Below are 21,366 nucleotides of genomic sequence, written 5' to 3'. Positions count from 1 at the left end.
ACTTTACTGTAGCTTTTTCAGACAGCTTTTATAGTAAAAGAAACACTAGCTAACATTTTCCGGAATGAGCATTCTGAGAATAACCAATGTGCTGAAGAGGCCAAGGATGGATTGTGCAGGGAGACTTAACTTCCCTTTCAGTATCTTAAAAGGCAATCCCTCAACATCACAGTGGAAGCATGTGGTTGCCTGCTTCTATTATGCCAAGCTGTGTTTCATCTAACCTGTAAAAGGCTGTCAGTCCAACACTTATTATAAGCACTAAATCTGTGCTATTGATTGTAGAATTTTGAATAAATACTGACAACCATATCCTATAACCTTTTGAATTTATAATTAGCAGGGCTTAATTGTTGTAACATGAAGATACAGTTTAAGTGACCCTGTATGTCTGTCTGTGGAAAATGTACCATCCCCGTTCACTGGGACATGATTTATTGTGATGAATTAAGCCTCCAAAAATAAGCTTTAAAACACAAATAAAATTAGATTAACAGACATTAATCTACTGTGTAACATTGTGTAAATAGTATCTTTAGGAGACCATAACTTGAAAACATGCATTCTTGGCAACACCCTTCTATTTTCATGGTGGAAATATTGATAATCTGAAGACTCTCAGTGGAATTAAGAGTTAGCTATTGTTTTTATGCTGTAACAAAAGTAGCAGCAGGAGGTGAAATCAATGCCCTTGGAGAGTAGGGTCACAAAAAAGAATTTATTGCCACTTTTTTGTTCTGGAACAGTTTGCAATCATAAATTCTTCATAAACAGAATACTTCAGAGAATGGTCCGTCTTCATAAATATACGACAGAGGACATCAATTTCATTTAATTCACAATTTGTGTCAGCACAGCAGATGCCAATGCCTGCCTTGATAGGGTTGTTTAATATGCAATTGAGACAGAGTAATATTCAGCACAGGGGACAAAATTTCACAGATTAAACTGTACGCACCACTGACATTTCATTCTAATGTATTTCGATTCCACACTGTTCACCTTAGATGAAAGTAATATTAAAAACCATATCCCTCTATTTTACCATTGTTAGAAGTTAAAATCTGTCTTTAATTTTTTTCATGCCAATTAAAATGTAATCATGCCAATTAAAACAGTTCGCCTAGTGTTGCTAGTTTCTGCAGAGGTTTTTATTGAATTAAGCAAAACTCTATCCAATTCTGCTTATTATACATGAAATAGCATTTAGCAGGAAAACTGTATTTTTTATTTTTCTTGTAAATGCAGAAATTGATTCCAAAAGTAATCTAAAATTATATTTTGATTTTAATGCGCTGAGAGATAAGGTTTTTTAAATGTATTTTTAAAAAGACCGGGTAGTTTTTTTATTTACATTTTGAAAACTGATTTTAAGAAGGATTATACATTAGTTGCTTTCAAACTGTCTTTATATCCTATCAAGTGTAACCAGAGGTGTGGTATTGAGCTTGAATTAAATTGATTAAATGTGCTTCAAGTCACAAATGTCAACCAAGGTTTATAAATAGAATTATTTTTAAACAATTTAAATACAAATTGGTTGCCATAATTCTTCATTAGTTGAAAAAGCTAGACTAAGAACTTAGCAAATTCTGTTTTTTAAGAATGATAACACTGCTGTTCAATCATTTAACAATGAATTTAGAAATGCTGCACATTACTTTTTAAACTACTGGTAGGACAAACAACTTTTTGTGACAATTGGCACATTCATAGACTCAAGTTGTTTGAAACAGCTGAACCGCACAGAAGAAAAAACATGTAAAATGGCTTTTGTATTACTACACAACTTAAAATGACGTAAGCCAATATCTAAGCTGACCCTGACAAGTTGTGTATGTAGCTTTATTTGCAATATATTAGAAATACCATTTCTAAAAGTAAGATAATAGCATGCAAAAGTATGCTGTACAACTGTATTGCTAATATTACACATCTATAATTAATCATTTAAAGTAATTTATAAATTTATCTTACCCTTGATTTGAAGTGTAGGCAATTAAGTAGAGAAGTGGATGAAAAAATATAGTTTAACTTCTCTCTCTCTCTCTCTCTCTCAGCTGTCTTACAACAGTAGGACAATGGTGTATCCTGTACAGTGCCATCACTAGTCTCTGGGTAACAGAATCACTATATTGCTTTTTTTGCAAATTCTTGTATCTCACTCTTTGGCTGAGACCCAGCCCATCATAGCGTGAAATGAATTACATGAAACTTTTTTTTGGCTTTTGTCAAAAGTGAGCTGAATACAGCAGCATGAAACATATCCTGGCTGCATTCTTAGATTCAGGTATTCAGATTTGTACCAAATTTGCATATTTGTTTTTGAGCCATAAATATCACCTGAAATATGTAGTGACAAGCCCACTTTTCATCTTAAGGGTATAGTAAATAGTTAAACAGTAGATGTCTCTAACATGTACCTTCAGAATAAATTCTATTAACATTCACTCAAGCATGACAGCCAGTGTATATCAGATATACTGTATTATAGTTGACTTGGTGCATGCCCATAATACACGGCATATTTTACTTACATTCTTTATGTATTAGAGAACTAAAATTATTAAAGTAAGACAGGTGACAAGCATGGAATAAAAAAAATTAACAGAAGAAGAAAATACTAGTTTTTTTTATAATAGTATGAGTAGCTTGTTTGAAACGTATGTAGTGAATTGAAAGAGCAAGATATTTGTGCCTCAAATTAGAAATCAGACAGACAGCGTACTTCAACAGACAAAAATGTACACATAACCCACAAATAGTAATAAAAATGCAAATACCCCAAGCAGTTCCCATTTTTCATTAATTGAATCCACTTTTTCAAGGAGATCATTTGGTAGTAAAATACCACTTTTCTTCAAAGCTTCAACCTTACTAAGCAGTTCCATCTTTTTCGGGTGCCTGATTGACATTTCTACATTATATCTCTAAAATGAGAAGAAAAAGATAACATTAGCTACAGTAAATTGTTTTCTCTATTAAAATTCACCCTTAAAAATCAAAAAGCTCAATTGTCATCCTGATCACAGAGCTTCCTTTTTTATATATCAAAACACACAACCTTATTAATGTGTCTTGGGAAGGATTTTTCCATAGGATTTCAGATGCACAGTGAACAGGTGGTTTGCATGGGTGAGGTTTAAGTGAGAAAAGTTGGCAACTGATTGCATACAACAAAATTAGACATATCTTCCAACAGTCCCTCATCTAGAACCTGATCTACCTTTGTGTCCCTGAAATCAGGTGTTTTATTAAGGTATGTTATTCCTATCAGAAATACTGAAGCATGAACGTGAAACTAGGAAAATGAAAACATTTCACATTGTTGTAAGCTTCCGGCACAACTTTTTTCTCTTGTTTGTCCTGTTGGGTTTTGCCCCATATTTGGGCCTCAGGAAGTTGAGAGCTATGCAGTTATGGCATATGTTGACATCATATTTTAACCACGCTAAAAGTTATTCATATCTTATTTCAATAAAATTTTAATGACTATATTTTTGTTGAAGCACTCTTTTAGTAGCTCTAAAATGGTGGCACAAATAAGAACAGCAACAATGCTCACACTGTTCAAATGCTTCTTCAGCCTACAATTGCTCTTTATTTCCAGTGTGATTATTTACCTTTTTAAAAAGAAGATGGAAAATAAGGATAAAGAGAAGTTTAACAAACATTTTACAAAATTAATTTAAAGTGAATCTCTAAATATTTCAGTTGGCTACTTCTTATATTTTTCACAAAAGGACATACAGGCATCTCTGCATGACATAGTGGTAAGTAAATCTCTTTAAAACATGTGTTCTGCTAGAGCTGAGTTAGCATTATATATGATGGTTACTACAATGATTAATTATGTTTTAGTGGACTGCAGAGTAAATGAGAAAATACAACACACACTCTTATGTAAAAGCACATTTGTTGAAATGGGACTTCTTATATTGCCAAAAAACGCACCTTTTATTCAGCGAAGGGAACACAGCACATTTTCCCAAACAAGTGTTTAGAAAACCTACATAAATTATGCATAGCTATTAGCAAACTGCATCCTCAACATTAAGCTTTCTCTGCTTTAAAGTCAGCCAAGAAAGCTACTACAGTATCTCTTACCCAAAATGTTAATATCTGGCCTAAGTATAAAAAAATTAAACTAGAATAAAGAATGTTTAAAACATGGGTGCTTTTGCCAGATCTAAGAACGTGTACTGTAGCAAAACAAAACAAAAAAACAATTGGAGGCAGCTTAAAGAAAATAAGAAACGTGTGAAATCACTGTTTCAGCTAATAGGTCCTCAGCATTTCCATGCATATGTTTGCATATTGTTAGTTTCATATTTTAATCTTCCATTTACACAACACATGCACATCCTTTGTATTATGTAAACTTCACAAAATATTAGTCATTTGTGGATCACAGAGCAAAATCTTTTAAATGAGGTGATTTAAAGCATTTCACATTATTAATGAACACTGATCAGGTGTCTGCGAATCCAAAATTGCATGAATATTCATAGTAAATACCAAGGAATTGTTTAAAATTTATAAAGAACTTGTCTTCTGATAGATAGAAAACAGACTGTGCTTTCTAAAAATGCATGATAACAGGAGGCAATCGGGTTTTGCATCGAGGAATTGCATCAACCCGCAGATAACCCAGATTCATTGGACTAAAATGTTCAACAAGTATGCTTCTTGGCCCTATATTATTGTGTTTTCAGCAAGAATGGTGACTAGAGGAGATTACAATCTGCTTTATGTAATCTGATTTCTATTTAACGATGATATAACTGAAAAGGATTTGCATAATTATTTCCATAAGTACATGTAATATCAAGGGGAATCCATAGTCGTTTATAGCTAGGCACTGAAATCCAGTTTAGCTAGGAAACCCAGTACATATTACTCCTTTTCTTTTTCCAAGTGAATTAATAGACTAAGAGAGTCCTCTAGCTGTGTGACACTGGTGCGGGCTTTGGTTAGTTAACACTTTTCACATGTGATTGACTGATTTGGTTGTTATTGTCTGAACTAGATTTTGGTTATACTTCTGGGCAGTATAAAATCAATGACAAAAAGATACAGGTTGCATATGTTTCATAACAATAATGTTCATGTTAACATAAAAACTAAGACATTTCACTTAATTTTGGACTAGATAAAATAATTCTGCAATGTAGCATAGCATGAATCGTTTCTGTGACAGATGTTATAAAAGGCTATTAAAAAATAAACTAGACTTTATGTATGCTTTCTGTCTGTCACCATGTAACCTACTGTATATAAAGCATGACAAAAGATGATGATTGATAGAGAATGCATTATACAGTAACAGTAAAAGATGAAAGAATTCAGTTAATTGTTAGATGTATTGGTATGTGAGTGAAAGTCAGTATTGTTCACTTATGAAAATTAAAGTGAAGTGTTTATTTTAATTTAAGGAAAGAGCTTAATGTACAGCAGGTAACGTTTAGGGACTGATAGCACTAGATGCTAATGCTTTTTTTTTAATCCATTAAACACCTACACTCTAAGCAGTTGCATGGCAAAATTAGCTACCAGCTCTATCAGTGCTGCACAAGCCTAGTCTAGGAGGACTACTTTATCCTGTGGTGAGAAGATAATTTAATCTTCATATTCATTCTAGCTGCGGCATTAAGTGAGCAAAGGCTGCTCCATTGTGACAGTCTTTGAATGCTATGATATAGATTACTGTTCAATAGCCAAAAATGAGATTAAGAAAGTTAAAGTCACAGGATTTCTCACAGTGGCTGCAATAAATAAATGACTAATATTTAATTTTCCACAGCACTTGCCCCACCAAACTTAAAAAAAATACACATTGAAATACTGTTAAGTACTTACAGCATGATTAGCTGTGTGTGTGTGTGCATGCATGGCTGGTTTTGTGTTAATGAATCCACCCAGTAGAAGTAAGAAGCATTGGTATCTATGTTTAAGAATTTCGATTCTTTTTCCTCCCCTCCATGTGAACATTTTTTGCCCAAAAAAAGGAGTTTTAAAAAAATCACTGAAGAGTTTATCCATTAAGATGCTTGACAAATTCATATTAAAGGTGGCTACTTTTTTAAAACCAAAAGTACCTGAATTCTAAAACAAAGGAAGTAAGTGATTTCTGTCAGAAAGAAATATTCTATGAAATCTAGGAAGACTTGATTGAGGACCCCTCCCCCTTTTTGACACATGCTAAGGGATACTTTACATATATATACAAATATAAATATAAAAATAATTGTGTTTGTGTGTGGAAAATCACACCCGAAAATTCTGCCCAAATGGAGACTGGAACAATGCCTTGTAACAGTGTTAATTGTCACCATGGAAACCAGAAGAATAAGCCATTTTGAAACTGGTATAGAAGGCACACATTGAGCAACTCAAGCATTTTTCAGCCTCCCTCAGTGTTAAGGAACAAGATGCCTAGTCACCGAGAGGTCAGAGAAAGAAATCATCATGAAAGGTTAGTAGATGTGCACTGTCTGGTAAATAATAAAAAAAAATCTGTACACCGTTAACAACGCTGTAAGACTGCACACTGCATCTTTCAGAAAGAGAAACATCACAAAAAGATGATCAGGGCTGGGGTACAGATTCCACCCCTAAAGCAAAACTTTAGGACAATATTATGCGAACCTTGCCCCTAAAGCTCCCTGGGAATTCTGTTGTTGTAATAAAACTTCAGAAGAGGAAAGAAAAAAGGCTGCATGATGGAATTCAAAATAATGCTCTAAAAGCACACAGAGAGATTAAGACATCCATTGTAAGACTTTTGTATGGTGCTTCTGTTGGTTATAGTGAAAAGAGACTAGACATACTGAACACACAGTGGAGCTATGGCTACAAAGTACAGAAGAATTAAGCCAGTGAAATTTCTCAGTTATTGGAATAAGGTTACACAATTTGTAGACCTACATTCCATCATTCGTATTATCCAAAATGAAACTTTAACTTTCTCTTAATGACACTACATAGTATATGACTGAGATCAAGATTAAGTGATCTGCAATTTATTTGTACCAGAATTATATTTTACAAGTTTATAAAACTGCAGTGATGCAGTTGCTACAGATACACACACATACATGTACATAAATGGTGCATCTATGTACATACATGCATGCAAAAAAGTTGTATTCAGTCCATGTCAGTACATGTAAAAACGCTTTGTGGACACATTCACTAAAATATACATGAAATATACTTGCATATATGTATAGTCATGCAGATATACAGATATGTGTCTATCATCTCTCTGCACACACTCACATTGTGCTTTCTGGATAATGTTTGCACTCTTCATGCTAGGCTTCATGGTGGCCCCTTAGGAAGCACCATGCCTAATGCCATTCAGTGATGAACAAAGACTCTCTTTATTCTAAAGTCCAGGGTCCAAAGCTCAGCTGTATACAAGCAAAGTGACGGAATCTGCTAGAGGCCAGCCTACCCTTCACAACAGCTCTTAATGCTTCCACCTTTTGTCATAATATCAATGTGGGACATTTTACAAACTGTCCAGAAGCTTGGTTATATTTCATATGCAACCATCACAACTAGAACCTCTGGACAATATTCAAGACCTTGGTTGAGTGTTCTGTCTAGACAAACAGCAGTCGTTATTTCTTGCAAACTGCATGTGTCTTACTATTAGCAATTTATGGCAAATAATTGCACAGGGAAATTATAAAGACTCCTACAATTGTCCTTGTAAATTAATAATAGGTTTTCTTGATTGGGATAAATTTGCTGCTGAGCCTTTCGAAAAATTAAAAAGTGCAATGTCATTTAAAATTGCCAGAACTCTCATAGCAAATTACATCTGAGGTTAAGAATCAGTTTTTTCTCTTCTAGCTTATTTCATTTCCATGATCTGGAAATCATATTACGTTGGCCATGTATTGTTAATTGGACATAGATTGCATTATCTTTAATATAAATCAAACTACAAATATTAAAATGAATTGCAAATTCTCTAATAGAAGATCATAAAACAATCTTTTTTTAAAGTCTCTCCCATTAATAATTTAATTCCAATTATATCACTCAGAAAACTCAAGGAGGAGACTGGTAACTTATTTCCATTCACTCTTCTTTTTTTAATATATATATTAATGCACATAGTATTATTTATAAATAGACACACAAAACAAATCTTAATACTTCAGTACTGCACAATCCCCCTCCTCCCAAAACAGAAACAAAATCAAAACAAACACCCTGAATTTTTTGTTTTAAAAAATAGGAAATCTGGATTTTACTTCTGTTTTTCACATTCATCTTTCCAGCAGCAAGCAAAATAAATCAATTGAATAAAAAGGCTTAGTAACTTTGTAAACTAAATTTTGTCCACAATAAAAAAATATGCAATTGGTACCCATTGTTCTGCTTTTCTGAAAGAAGGTGATCCCAACCACTGAAATTTTACTATAAATGTAATATATTTTTGAAGACTTTGCATGCTCTTTAACGAGTTTATATTAAATATTTAATACTGTTTAGGGCATATCCACTACTACCAAAAACAGTTATATTCCCAGCAGTCCCACTGTTTCAGGCAGAGGGCTTGATTGATCCTCCTAGCCTGAATTGAGTAGAATGAAAAGAAGCAGTTGGAAAATAGCTGCAATCATTTAATGCAGATGACCTCTGACAGGCTCACAGCTCTTCTATCTGAACAGAAATTTGCATGGGGTCTCTGTGCAGAGGAACAATGTAACCTAAATGGTAGACAATCTTTATTCTAATGAAGTGGGTGTCAAGGTCAATGTAAAACTGCAATGATAAATGGTGCACCACTAGGCAAGAGAAGTTGCATAGGCACTGTAGTGTTTTCACATTAATTGAAGGCTGAAATGCACTGAGTGAAAGTACAAGATTCTTTTCACCATAATGTGTTAATGCACAAATGTTTAAATGTTTTCTTCAAGCCTCTAGCCTGTTGACACAAATCTTACTGGAAAAAAAAAAGTTGGCCAATAACCAGAAAAATAGAAGGTTTTATTAGGTTGTCCTATTTCTAGAATCCCTAACAACTTCAACAATCTACTCAGAGTGCCAAAAGAATAACAAGTCTCCAGACACCTAATGTAATTCCCATGATCCTTTTCCTATTTAGGAGATCTGTCTCTAATTAGTTCCAAACAAGCAACCCTTTAGACAACTCTTCATTAGATACCATTCCCAGTGAACTAACTATAAGAAAAAGAGAAATGCTCCAATATTATTATTTTCTAGGTTTTAAGATTTCTTTTTAGTATACAGTTAACATCGCCAGGTGTACTTTGTTCTGAATAAGAATTAGACCAGTAAAACTGGGTTTTGTAATGCAAAGAGTTGTGTGTCGAGAGTGGGGACTGAACTACAATCCGTTATTGTGGCTTTGTCAAAATTGCAATACAGCTATAATTATGGCACTTCATCAGTCGATCAAGTAATCTGTAGAAGGCAGTACATTTTGTTTTATAAAAATGAGGAGGACAGTAAGCTGCTTTTAAAATCCTGAGCTGCTTAAGCCTGTTAAGGGTATATTGTCTGCTAATACTCTCATTAGCGACCAAGCATTTTAACTTCATCAATTAAACAGGAAATGGTGTTGCACCAATAGTTTCACAATATGCTAAACTACAGATTTTAGAAAATATATTTCCAACTGCAAGTCACAAAATGAATTTCCAAACTGTTTTTGTGTACGTACATATACACAGTGTGTGTGTGTGTGTGTGTGTGTGTTGAAAGTCTCAGTGATGTTTCTCAAGGTAATCAGTTTTATGAGAACTTGCATGTATGTGAAGCACTCACACAGGCATGCACACACACACACACACACACTTAAAAATTCTCAGGTCCCATAAAGATTGAGTTTAGAGCCTTTACTCATTGCTTCACACTAGTGAGCACTTACTCATATAAGTAGTCCCCCATTGAAGTCAGTAGGCTACTCCTGTGAGTAACTAACTGCTCAGCAGCATGATTAATGGATTCATGATCTAGCCCATAGATTGGGAATATTTCTCAATCTTCAGAATACTAAGATCTCCTGTACAAACAGATTTTAATAATACAATTACAGTTACTAGACAAGGAGCTATAGCCTGTCACTAATTAAAGTATCTGTAGTACTTTCAGTAACTGGAAGACTGGTAATGGAATTTACTGTACAATGCCATTGCTATTTTACAGCTTCGATGTGAAAGAGAATTTTCCATACAGAAATTAGTTTTCCTGATATTGCAATTCAGAGAATAAACTCCAATGGAAAAAAAAAAAGGCTAGTGAAAGAAAAAATGTTACTGATGAAACTGTTTAAAAAACTGTACAGCTTCATCTGTGTGTGATTTCTCAGGTCTGAAGCTTTGACGTGCCCAAGGGGCAGACCCCAGCGGGGAGTAGGCTGCAGAGCTAAATAGCTGTGAAAGAAGTCTTAATGTAGGATGGAATTCAAACTAACCTTGACATGACCTCAGGAAAAATATGCAAAAAGTAAAATGAATGCACTCTGCAAGATACATCCTAATTTTGTGGCCAAGCTGGTTAGTTTCACAAACATAACTAGGATTTTAAAAGAAAAATAAAATATAAGAAAAAGGGGAAACTTAGGAATTCAGAGTAAAAACTTAAGCAGGCATGGTGTATTATTGTGGAGGCATGTGAACCATTTGGAAACAATCCAAATAAAAACCAACACTGAACAATATTGTTGTCAGCCTGTCTATTCAGGAAAATTGTTTTTTTAGGTTGAATATAAATGACACAAAGCCAAGATTACATCATTGCATTACAAAGTCTGTTGTGGCTTTTAGCTGAACAAGCCCCATGGATCTATTGGTTGATAGCAGCAATTCAGTAAGGAGGTTTTAATTCCACCCCCCCCCCAGCTTCTTTACTATAAATACAGAGAACTTTTGTTTTAAAAAATGGATGGCTTTTTTTTTTAAACTGCATACTTGATTTTGGTCTGGTCTGATACAAACAATAGCATTTTAGTAGATACATTAAGTCTTGATTTAGCTTTATTATACATTTTGCCTATCTTACTCAGTGTTCAGCTAAGCAGGAAGACATCTACCCTAGTACAGCAGACAAGAACTGGCTAATTCACTAGATATATGGAAATTTTAATTGAGTGTCAACTTGTGTTGAAATTCAATCCCATTACCTTCTAGAAAGCAATTTTGTAGCAATACCAGTTATTTACTACACTATTAATCAGATTTTAAACATAATTAAACTCCTAAGACCATATAGCCAAAATACCATAGTTTGAATTTCTACAGCCAGGGTAATCAGGGTATGAGATTCCATTAGATGCATACATGTACGGCCCATCTACAAAGCCAAATAAACCACATCAGAGGATTGTGTTAGAACACAGTTCCATAACATGGTAATAACACTTTCCCACCCATCTGTACAAGAAAGATCAAAGAGTGTTATAATACTATTGCATTTCCAGTCATAACACTGTCATCGAAGCTGGTAAATTTGACTGTTTAAAGAGGCCCTTTGGGTGGATCTACAGGGAGGAATTTGTGAAAATCTCCCTCTCTTGCTAGCACCTTTGCACCAGTGCTAGCACCACTGTAGACTGGCCACCGGAATTTTTCCTCCTGTGTTTTTCCACCATACCTCAGTCTTCCACCATTGTGTAGATGAGATCTAGGGAATCCATTTGAACAGTCATGTTTATTGTGTCATGGGTCCGTGTTATGACTGGAAATGCATCACCTGTATTATAACACTGTTAACAGATAGGACTAAAGATTGTTATAACCCTGTTATGGAACCGTGTGCAGCAGTTTCTAAACCAGTTCTCAATTTTAAATTATTTAGTGGCACGAAGAAGTTTTTCTGTAAGAGAAATAAGAAAATCAGTGAGCTCCTCAGGACTTTGGATTAACAGGTATATATCTTCACTGGAATAATTTCAGAGTCAGGGCATGCCAAACACATTGCATGGTTAATGTTTAGCCCATCAGTGACAGGAAACCTACTTCACTGTGAAGAAATGTTTAGGCCCGGGAACACAATGTTCAAGATGCAACTGTTACATACTGGATGCTCAAAACCACTAGTCAAAGAAAGACTTAAAAAGTGTCTCTAACCAAATCTAGCAGAGCCCTATACTTACAAATAAAAAGATGCTAATATAACATCAGGGGCTTTGACAGAAACTCACAAAGAAAGAAAATTATGAACTGAGGATCTCACTTCATCCTCCGTTCACCTGGCTTTGCCTACGTTTTGCAGCAGACATGATACACAGATCAGACCTTCTCTAAAAGCACCAAAGGTTTAATTCCAAATTCATATATTTTTGTCATACTGTGTCACAACCATTTTTCTATTTTGATACAAATGTTCTTGTGTAGTTAATTTCCTTTGTATTTTTCATAGGCAGAATTTCCTGAAGTCTTTACTCGGTCATTACTCAGGAGGTCACTAAGTGTTTTCAGTGAGTGAGGACTGATTAAAAACAAGAGGGATGGATTACCCTCTCCTGTGGTAAAGCACATAGGAGAACATCTCTGTGTACTTTCCCTCCCAGAGTTGGTCCCAAACTGTTCCCTCAAATGGGGAAGAAGGATTTCCCTACTGCAGAATGAACTGAGGCTCCAAATCTGTAGGATCCCCAGATATATGTATGGGTCTTGAAGTAGCCACAGGAGACCAGGGAAATCCATGAAAGTGTTCTGCATTCATGGTGGCTTCTAGGGCCTGATTTAGGGGCAGGCGACTCAGGCGACCACCTCGGGGCTGGGTTTGAGGGACACCGAGCTCGGGATGCTGTGAAGTACTCAAAAGTTTAACAAATGGAGGGGGGACACCATTTGGTCTAGGGCCGGCCCCATTTGTTCCCTCCTCCCACCACTTAATGGCAGCATAGCTCCAAAAGCATCTTCAGTGAATATATATGGCTCATCGGCATAATACAGCATAATTTCTCTAATTGTAATGTCATTATGATGTACCATTTCAATGCTGATTTAATACCACATCAATTCATACTTACGATGTTATGTAATTAATATGTAATATATTCCCTGGTATACAGTACACATTGAAAATGTTTTGAAATGTAATAATGTCGATACCTAGTAGTCAATTTTCTAATACAAATCAGAGATTATGTTAACAAAAATTCTTAAACACCCCAGTGTCATCATTTTCATCAGTAAAGTGCATATTGTGAGTTAATGTACTAATAGGTATGTAAAAGGTAATTTAAAAATTGTCAAAAGGTCCACATTTGGCTTTTTCACCTTTTTATGTAAATCATAGTTGAATTGTTTTCAATCATTTTTGATATGAAAAGAAAAAAATTCTCCTGGATTGAGACTTTATTTTTATGGTCAAATTACAAACATCTTAAAAAAGGTCACATTTATATTGGAAATGCTGATGCAGCCTAAAATATGGTTGCGTGTATGGGACAGAAGGAACTATTTAAAAAATATTTTTAGCATCAGGGGAATCTAAATTTGTTTAAATCTGGACTTTTTCTTTTCTTTTCTTTTCTTTTTTTTTAACAATTGCAAGTAATGATAACAACATGCAGAAATGTTAAGGCTAAGTGTACAGTGTCAAAATAGATTGAATCTCTCTAAAAACTGGAAATTTGGGCTATTTAAACATAATCCAGATGTTTGGCTTTCATTCACATTTCAAGGAGGAGAAAAATTATATGAAACAAAATTCATACATGCACATTTCATTAGTGCCATTTCTATCACTGAATTAAAAGTTCTTCCATGTGCTTTCTCAAATCAGATAATGGTTTAAATTAAAGGAGTTGCCAATAAATTGTTCTCCTCACAAATGTCACTGAATTGTTTTCATATGGGAAAAAACAGGTTAACTCTTGTGTTAAAAATTCTGATAATCATTTTCTTCTTAATGCTATCAAGTGTAATAGATGGTGGAACATCTCATTCTAAACAAACTAAGTGAACCAGGATAAGAAGGCACTCAGGACCCATGACTCTCCTACTGCAGTAGCAGGTATATATTTTCAGACAGACATACTGATGAAATTATGAACACTTTGGTATAGATGCATTCCCTCGCCATTGATAATTAACAGGGTCACATAAATCCAGATTTCTGAAGAGTTGTTGTAGCTATGTTGGTCCCAGGATATGAGAGAGCCAAGGTGGACGAGGTGGTATCTTTTACGGGACCTGAAGAACAGCTTTGTGGAACTTGAAATTTTGTCTCTTTCAGAAAGAGATGTTGGTCTAGTAAAAGATATTACCTTATTCACCTTGTCCCACTCAATTTTTTTAAAAACTATTTCAGTGTTGCTGCTCTCAGCACTGCAATGTCTAACTCAGGGTTTCTCACACTTCATTGCACCGCGACCCCCTTCTGACAACAAAAAGTTACTACAAGACCCTGGGAAGGGGGGCCAAAGCCCGAGCCATGCCACGGGGGTGGGGGTGGGGAGGGGAAGCCAAAGCCCCCCTCCCCCCCGGGGCGCACCAAAGCTTGAGGGCTTCAGCCCTGGGTGGTGAGGCTCAGACTTTGGCTTCAGTCCCAGCAAGTCTAATGCCAGCCCTAGTGACCCTGTTAAAACAAGGTCACCACCCATTTTGGGATTCCCAACCCACAGTTTGAGAACTGCTGGTCTAAATGCTTTAGGAGCCTAAATTTCATTTTCAAAAGTAATTCCCATTGAAAGCCAAAGGGATTTAGGCATATAAGTGCCTAAATCACTTTGGAAATGAGATGTAGGCTCCTAGAGCAGTTAGGCATTGCAATACCAAATGCAGCAACACTTAAAACCTTTAAAAATCTGGGACATAAGCAGTTTTTTACTCAAGGGGAACTCATGCTGTAGGAAATGTGACTTCCATGACGTGTTCAGTTTTTACAAGACTAACCAGTAGTATCTTATTTGCAATACCGAACATTAGTTAAGGAGTGGTAGTAGTGTGGCCATTGTATCTATAAAATATGCTATCCACAATAAATTGCACAATTCTTGTAACCTTCTGTGTCTTAGAAATTGAGATTCAGAATCCACTTCTTACTAGGGTCTCTCATGGACTAGATGACCTCTCGAGGTCCCTTCCAGTCCTATGATTCTATGACTGATTCTATAATAAAGTGGTAACAGCTCCTTAAGGTAGGCAAGTTAGGCAAAGCTTAAGACACAAACAAAATTAGGTAGAAATGCCGATCATGTAGAATGGGCAAAACAAAGGAGAAGAAAAAGAGAAGAAGTTCTGATTTTGGTACCTACCCTCAAGTTAAAAATGTATGCCTTATTCCAGTTTGAATTTGTCTAGCTTCAGTTTCCAGCTGTTTTATGTTGTTGTACTTTTGCCTATGGCTTAAACTGTTGTGTTTGGAAACCCCACAGAACATGGTGTTATTGCAGGAATCTGACATGAAACCAAACATTTGGTGGTCTCAGATGAGTTTTGTTTTGAGTGTCTGGGCTTGTCAACTAATGTGAACCAAAATGGTCACACAAAAGCCTATGATCCTCAAATGTCCACATTTTGCACAACTCTGCAGCTTGATTCTCTAATGCACCTAAATAGAGCTTGGGGCAGTGGTGAGCGGAGCTGATGGGGTACCAGTCACAGTTCCCTGATTCTCAGCCACCACCTGTAGCATAAACTGAAGATGCACGAGGGCAGCTTTAACTTACACCTGTGGAGAATTAGGCATAGCAGAACTTTGTTCCACCACCCCATTTCCTTGTCTTTCCCTGCCATGTCCCTCCACCCTACTTCTGGCATTTTCCCTACCTTCTGTTATGCTGGGAGGAGGTAGTGGAGCTTGGTGGCAGTGGTAAAGATTCCCCCTATACAAAGGCAATTCCCCAGTGCAGATCTCTGGCCATTTAAGGTTCACTTTGTGAACTTTCAATGTTTGTCACAAAGTGAGGTTGGCAGACAAGTAACTCTGGGCCCCTAATGTTTCCAGTCCCTCTGCCACATGTCAGCTGTGTCCATGTTAGCCACACAGTTTTGTATCTACACCTTCCTATTTGCAGGTGATGAATGATAATTCCATACTCTGACTGGTTTGCATTTTAATTTTTGAAATCTACATAAAGAAATGGAAAAAGGTATATATTAAAATTTGGAGGAGGTATTTTTATCTTTAAGAAGGTCAGAAATGCATGAAGGTGCCAAAATTCTTTTGAAAACAATCTTTTGATAGGAAAAGTCAAGACAGAAAGGCTTGCAGTCAAATATTCTGAAGCGAGTTCAGGGAAGTTTGAATCTCCTTCAACCATACAGATCTCTAGGGAAGAAGGCTCAGAAGGGAATATGGAATTACAGTGATTACTTGTAATTGAATTTGCTAGGAAAGACTTAGAATATAAATATGAACTTGTCCTTTACTGGAATCCCTTGAAGACCATTTTGGTCCTGCTTTTATGGACAGCTAAAGCCTATAGCCATACATGTCATCAGTGCTAGTGTGACAGCTCAGATACGAACCTGTAAGATATAAGTACTGTACAACAAGCTGTAGATTGGAAGCAAGTTGTCTGATTTCAACAATCAATCAACTTTCAATGGATATTTCTACCCAGTGATGTTTTTCTTTTACTCTATGCTGGGTACTCAGTTATTCTATATGAAGAAGGGAAAAGAACGCTTTAAGGACAATGTAGGTGGGGGGAGGAAAGGAGAAAGTGGACCCCATCATTCCTTTAACTGATTACTCACAACTTTCAAAATGGACATTTTGTTAAAAACATTAGGAAAAATAAGCAACTCCTATTATTAAGATGATACATCCTTCCTGAATAGTTATTGCACTGTGCTGATGTCTGAGTAAAGTTGCTTTTTTTAACCACCATTAAGTTTCCTTTCTAGGTCAACCATTTTACACTTATTAATTATACTAAAGGAAAACAACAGAGTTCTTCGTATTTTTGAATTTATTAGAATGTTTTGGTCAAAGCTCCAATTTATATTTTAAATATTTTAGATTCTTCCACTAACTGTTATAGTACATTGCTCTATAACTTAAGTTTAAATAAATTGAAGCAATGAATACATATTTCAGAATGGCTCAGAGTGCCTTTATACATTGACAGTCTACACTAGCACTACGTTAACCCTATTAAATATAATTCTTCCAGTTCATTGGTGATTGACATTAGATACTGACATTTGACAAATTGCCATTATATTGATTTTATTCTTTGCCTCTTTAATAATGTGTTGAAGAAATAGCAGTGTTAGAAGTTAACTGTCCTTTGGTAAATCCATTAAGCACTTAAGAAAAAGGTTTGAATATTTAAGCCATGCAAAAAACTTAAGGACATTACATATGTTTTTAATTTTGCAACCATTCACAGTAAACGCTGAAAAGTCCCATTACTGTGAATACATTTACATTTGATCAGTAGAACATAAAATGCAGAGTTAACAAATTCCACACTGTCATATCCACAATACAATGCCATATAACAAAAGAAGTTTTAATAAATACTGTTATGTGCACTTCTCAAGACCTGAGCCAGAATGTACAATGCACAATACAGTATGGTGGGCCACCTGGTGGCCAAATGAATAAATTATACATTTAAAAGAGAGAAAAGCAGACATTTGTGGAAAACAGATTCAGTAAAGGAACAAAAACCCAAAGACAATAAAGTAGAACCCTGTAGTTCGCCTACCTCAGAGTGTCAAGTTTGGCCACTGCTTGAGGCACAATACCAAGCTTAGCAGACTTTTGGGATGTGGTAAAACAAATATAGCCCAGATTCTTGGCTGTACTGAGGCCACCTTGTCTCAGTCCACCAACACAAAGCTATTGTAAATCCACTAGAGGATTCCTCAGGCTTAGGGGAATCTTCTAGTGTTGTAAGGCCACCAGAGCAGCTCTTACACTACTGGCCAGAGGGAATGTGGACAGAGTAAAGAAGGGATGGCTGGGACCATCCTTTACAATGATGATCCATGATGCTGGGAAAGACCCTGGGGTAACTGGCTGACAACAGAACAACCTGGAGACTTCTGTGTATTACCCTGAGGACCAGTCCAGTCACTGGTTGAATCCAAGATAGGGGTGGCACAAAGAGCCTTCAAACCACCTCAGCTCATCATTTGTGTTTCTAGGAGTTTTTCCCTTGGGAAAACATTGTGTTCTATATCCTGAAGACATTCTTACACTGAGGAGCTACTGCAGTATTCTCTCATGACTTCTGTAATGTTTGTTTATTATATTGTCTGCTCTTGGGTTTATTTTAATTCTTTCCATCCTATTCTCTTTTCTATTTTTTTTAAAATGAATTTACAATTTAAAAAAATTCCGTCTCCCCCCACCCACCAGTTTTCTCCCTAGCTTTGAGCTCATTCCATATCCCTCCATTCAGTTCCTTTCCTATCAAAACTTTTAATTCCCCATCTAAATCACGTATGGCCTCAGCTGCTAGTACGGGGTGAGTCGTCTTCTGGAAAAGCCCACAGTTTGCTGCTTCCCAGCTCAATGCAATCACATGCTGGAATCCCTGCGAGCAGGATCCAATTTAAATAAAGATAATTAAACAAAATGTTCTGGGTAGTTTTGGATAGGATGTGATGAACTTTGGAGAGAGTTTTTTATTGCATATTTTGTCCCAAGTACAGAATCAACACAGCAAGAAAGAAAGGTGTTCTATTGGGAGAGGGAGGAGAACTTTTAAATAATATAGAGCATCATTCCGAACAGGTTTGACGTTGAACCCTATTATATTTTCTGCCCTAGGAAACTGCCTTCTTTTAAAGATGGCTCTAGATATTGGACTGAGTTCTGCCCTCGCAGACTCATGCTGCCATTCTTGAAAAAGTTGATGAGTCCCCACATATTAATAGCACTACTGAGCCCTAAATACATACTGAATTAGGAATATATAGGAAGTTAGTGTTGGGCACATCTTAAATACCTAAGAGAGAATACAATTATTTAAAAACAACTAAATTGTTTTTTTTTAGTCTATTTTGTGTTTGTTTTTAAAGACATATGTCTAATCTAACAGCACTGATACCAATAATTGAATTTTGTAGTTCCTGGCACCATTAAGAGTTATCTAAGATATTAAAAAGTTTCAGAAAAGAAGCAGCAAAATTTGAATTTGTGATGGAAAATGTTTTTGTTTGACACACACATTAATCAAAGTGCTGCCCTTACTGTTACAGAGAAGCAGAGGAGTGAGCTGGCCATTTCATCCAGGAACGCTTATGGAGGCCAGAGAGGTGGGAGATGTACTGAGACATATTTTGCATCTCTTTTAAAAGGAGTAAGTATCCACACCAGCTATCACATGCTCCAGGTGCAGAGTATTTGATGGTGACTGACCACACCTACTAATGACGACATTGCATGGGGGCCATGGTAACCCAGTGGTTAGGAAATCCTGGCCTGGGTGCCCAGCACTCTTGAGTAATAAGTGGAAAACCCTGTTCTGCTGCTGCTGCATGTGTAAGCTATGAAGAAGATGTTCTGTGTCCTCTTACCCACTGGTGCGCCCATGCTTTGGACAGCAGGATTTGGCCCAGAAAACAAAAATCTCTTAGAATAAACCAAATGCAAAACCCCCTACCTCAGTGGAAATGTACTATTGTTAAAGATCGGACCACCAGTGGAATGGCTCTCCACTGTCCCCCTCTTGAAGACTCTAAAAGTTGAATAACTAAATCATGCCCTGCTTTGTGAAAATCTCCCTAAAATCCTTGAATGTGCATCTTTTAAATCTAACGATAAACACAAAGCCCTGGCCTAGTATAAGTGGGAGTAACTCCATTGACTTCATGGACTTGCACTCTTTACACCAAATTCAGACCAGCTGTAAAAGAGCCTGAAAAATTAGGAAGCTACAGGAACTTCTTTTGAGTTCACAACATATTAGACACTGGAGGCCTTCACAGAATGGACTGAGGATTTGTTAGAAAAAACTTTGGCATGGCTGTGCAATACTAATTATAGTATATAAATATTTAGAGTATAATGTAGCTCCACTACATGCTTAGGGGCATACAGGCAATTTTAAATAATAGTACATGCTGCTGTGTTCAGCTGTGACTGGCAATGTTATGAGGCTCTCTTCAGTATCTGAGAAACCGCCAAACATGGAAACTTGTAGGGATGAGAAAACTTCAAAAAGTTTGGAGGTTTGCTTTGGTCAAAATCAGCACCCAAAGGTTTAGGTACCTTATCAAGCCGAACCTCTTTTGTCTGTAAAGCTGGTCCAGAAATCTCCTTAGAATAGGCTTGATACTGAGATTTTTGGTTCTTCTTGGACCAGAAATATTGTAAACACAACTTTTTTGATGGTACTTCAGCATTTCAGCTTCCAACTATGACCGAAATAATGACTTCTGGACGCATGACAAAAGGGAGGGAAAGAAGTTAGTCACAACACGTCCAAACCATCAAAAAAGTTCTGGTTTGGTTCAAATTTTGGTCAAAATTGTCTGGTTCTATAGAAATGCACTTGACTCTTCATAATAACCTAGGATGCTAGTGCAGGAAGATCTATTTTAATACTTGTGTCTGTATCTCCTCATCAGAATACACACCCCTGTTTTGGGATGCATCATGTTTCATGCTGGATAACAACATGAGAGGACAGCATATTTCTAAAACTAAATGGGCTCTTTGTTCAGAGAACTATTTACAGAGGTGCTGCAACTGCAGCTGGTATTCCAGTTATGTGCACACAGACTGGATTCCTGCAGCATCCTCCAAACTCCTTCAGTCTATGTGCTTCCCTCCAAGTTCCATGCAGGTTGTTACATTTTTCCTTTTAATAATCTTTGTTGTTGTGTCTCTTGTGCTAGCATTTGCTGACTTGCTGTGGCACTTGCTCCTTGAGACCTGGTCAGTGCTGGAGTATGAATAGTTTTAATGCATGTAGCATCCCAACCTGTTCAGTTCTTTGTTGGATTGCCTGGGCCTCCCAGCAGAGATGCAAAGACATTGTAGTATGTTCATAGACTATTTCCTGTTCCACAGAACCCTCTGAGTTGTACTCCGGAAGGGAAGCCCTGCTCAGTGTATCCGCTATCAGAGTTACTACCCTGGCAGTAACTTATCCTCACTTCATAGTGCTTCAATCTCCACAATATGTGTTGCAGTCGCTTGGGTGAACTCGGCACTGGCTTCTTCATGATGTTTTCTAATAGCTTGTGATCAGCCTGCACATCCACCTTGTGTCCAAAGGTGAAAGGATGGAATCATTCTAATCCAAAGGGCACAGCCAGTAGCTCCATTTCTATCTGAGGGTATCCCCTTCCTGCATTTGTGAGGACTATAAACAAATGCTATGGGTTTCTGGCTTTGCATCAGGCCTGCTCCTAGGCTCCTTCTGAAGCACCCATTCTGTGGCTCTCACTGCTCCAGATG

General features: G+C 36.5%; 1 protein-coding gene across 4 annotated transcripts in view; it reads right to left on the bottom strand.

The window, feature by feature from the left end:
- Positions 1-21,366, bottom strand: part of AKAP6 (A-kinase anchoring protein 6) — a 403,733-nt gene that overhangs the window by 63,200 nt on the left and 319,167 nt on the right. For all 4 annotated transcript variants that reach the window (XM_084632749.1, XM_084632752.1, XM_084632751.1 and 1 more), the window contains exon 10: positions 2,784-2,930. In XM_084632749.1, coding sequence (XP_084488875.1) covers positions 2,784-2,930 — 147 coding nt within the window. The remainder of the gene's footprint in view (positions 1-2,783; positions 2,931-21,366) is intronic.

This window comes from Lepidochelys olivacea (assembly GCF_965140295.1).
Source record: "Lepidochelys olivacea isolate rLepOli2 genome assembly, chromosome: 6".
NCBI classification, from domain to species: Eukaryota; Metazoa; Chordata; order Testudines; family Cheloniidae; genus Lepidochelys; species Lepidochelys olivacea.
Note: the sequence above shows the minus strand (reverse complement) of the source record. Positions and strands in the feature narration are given on the sequence as shown.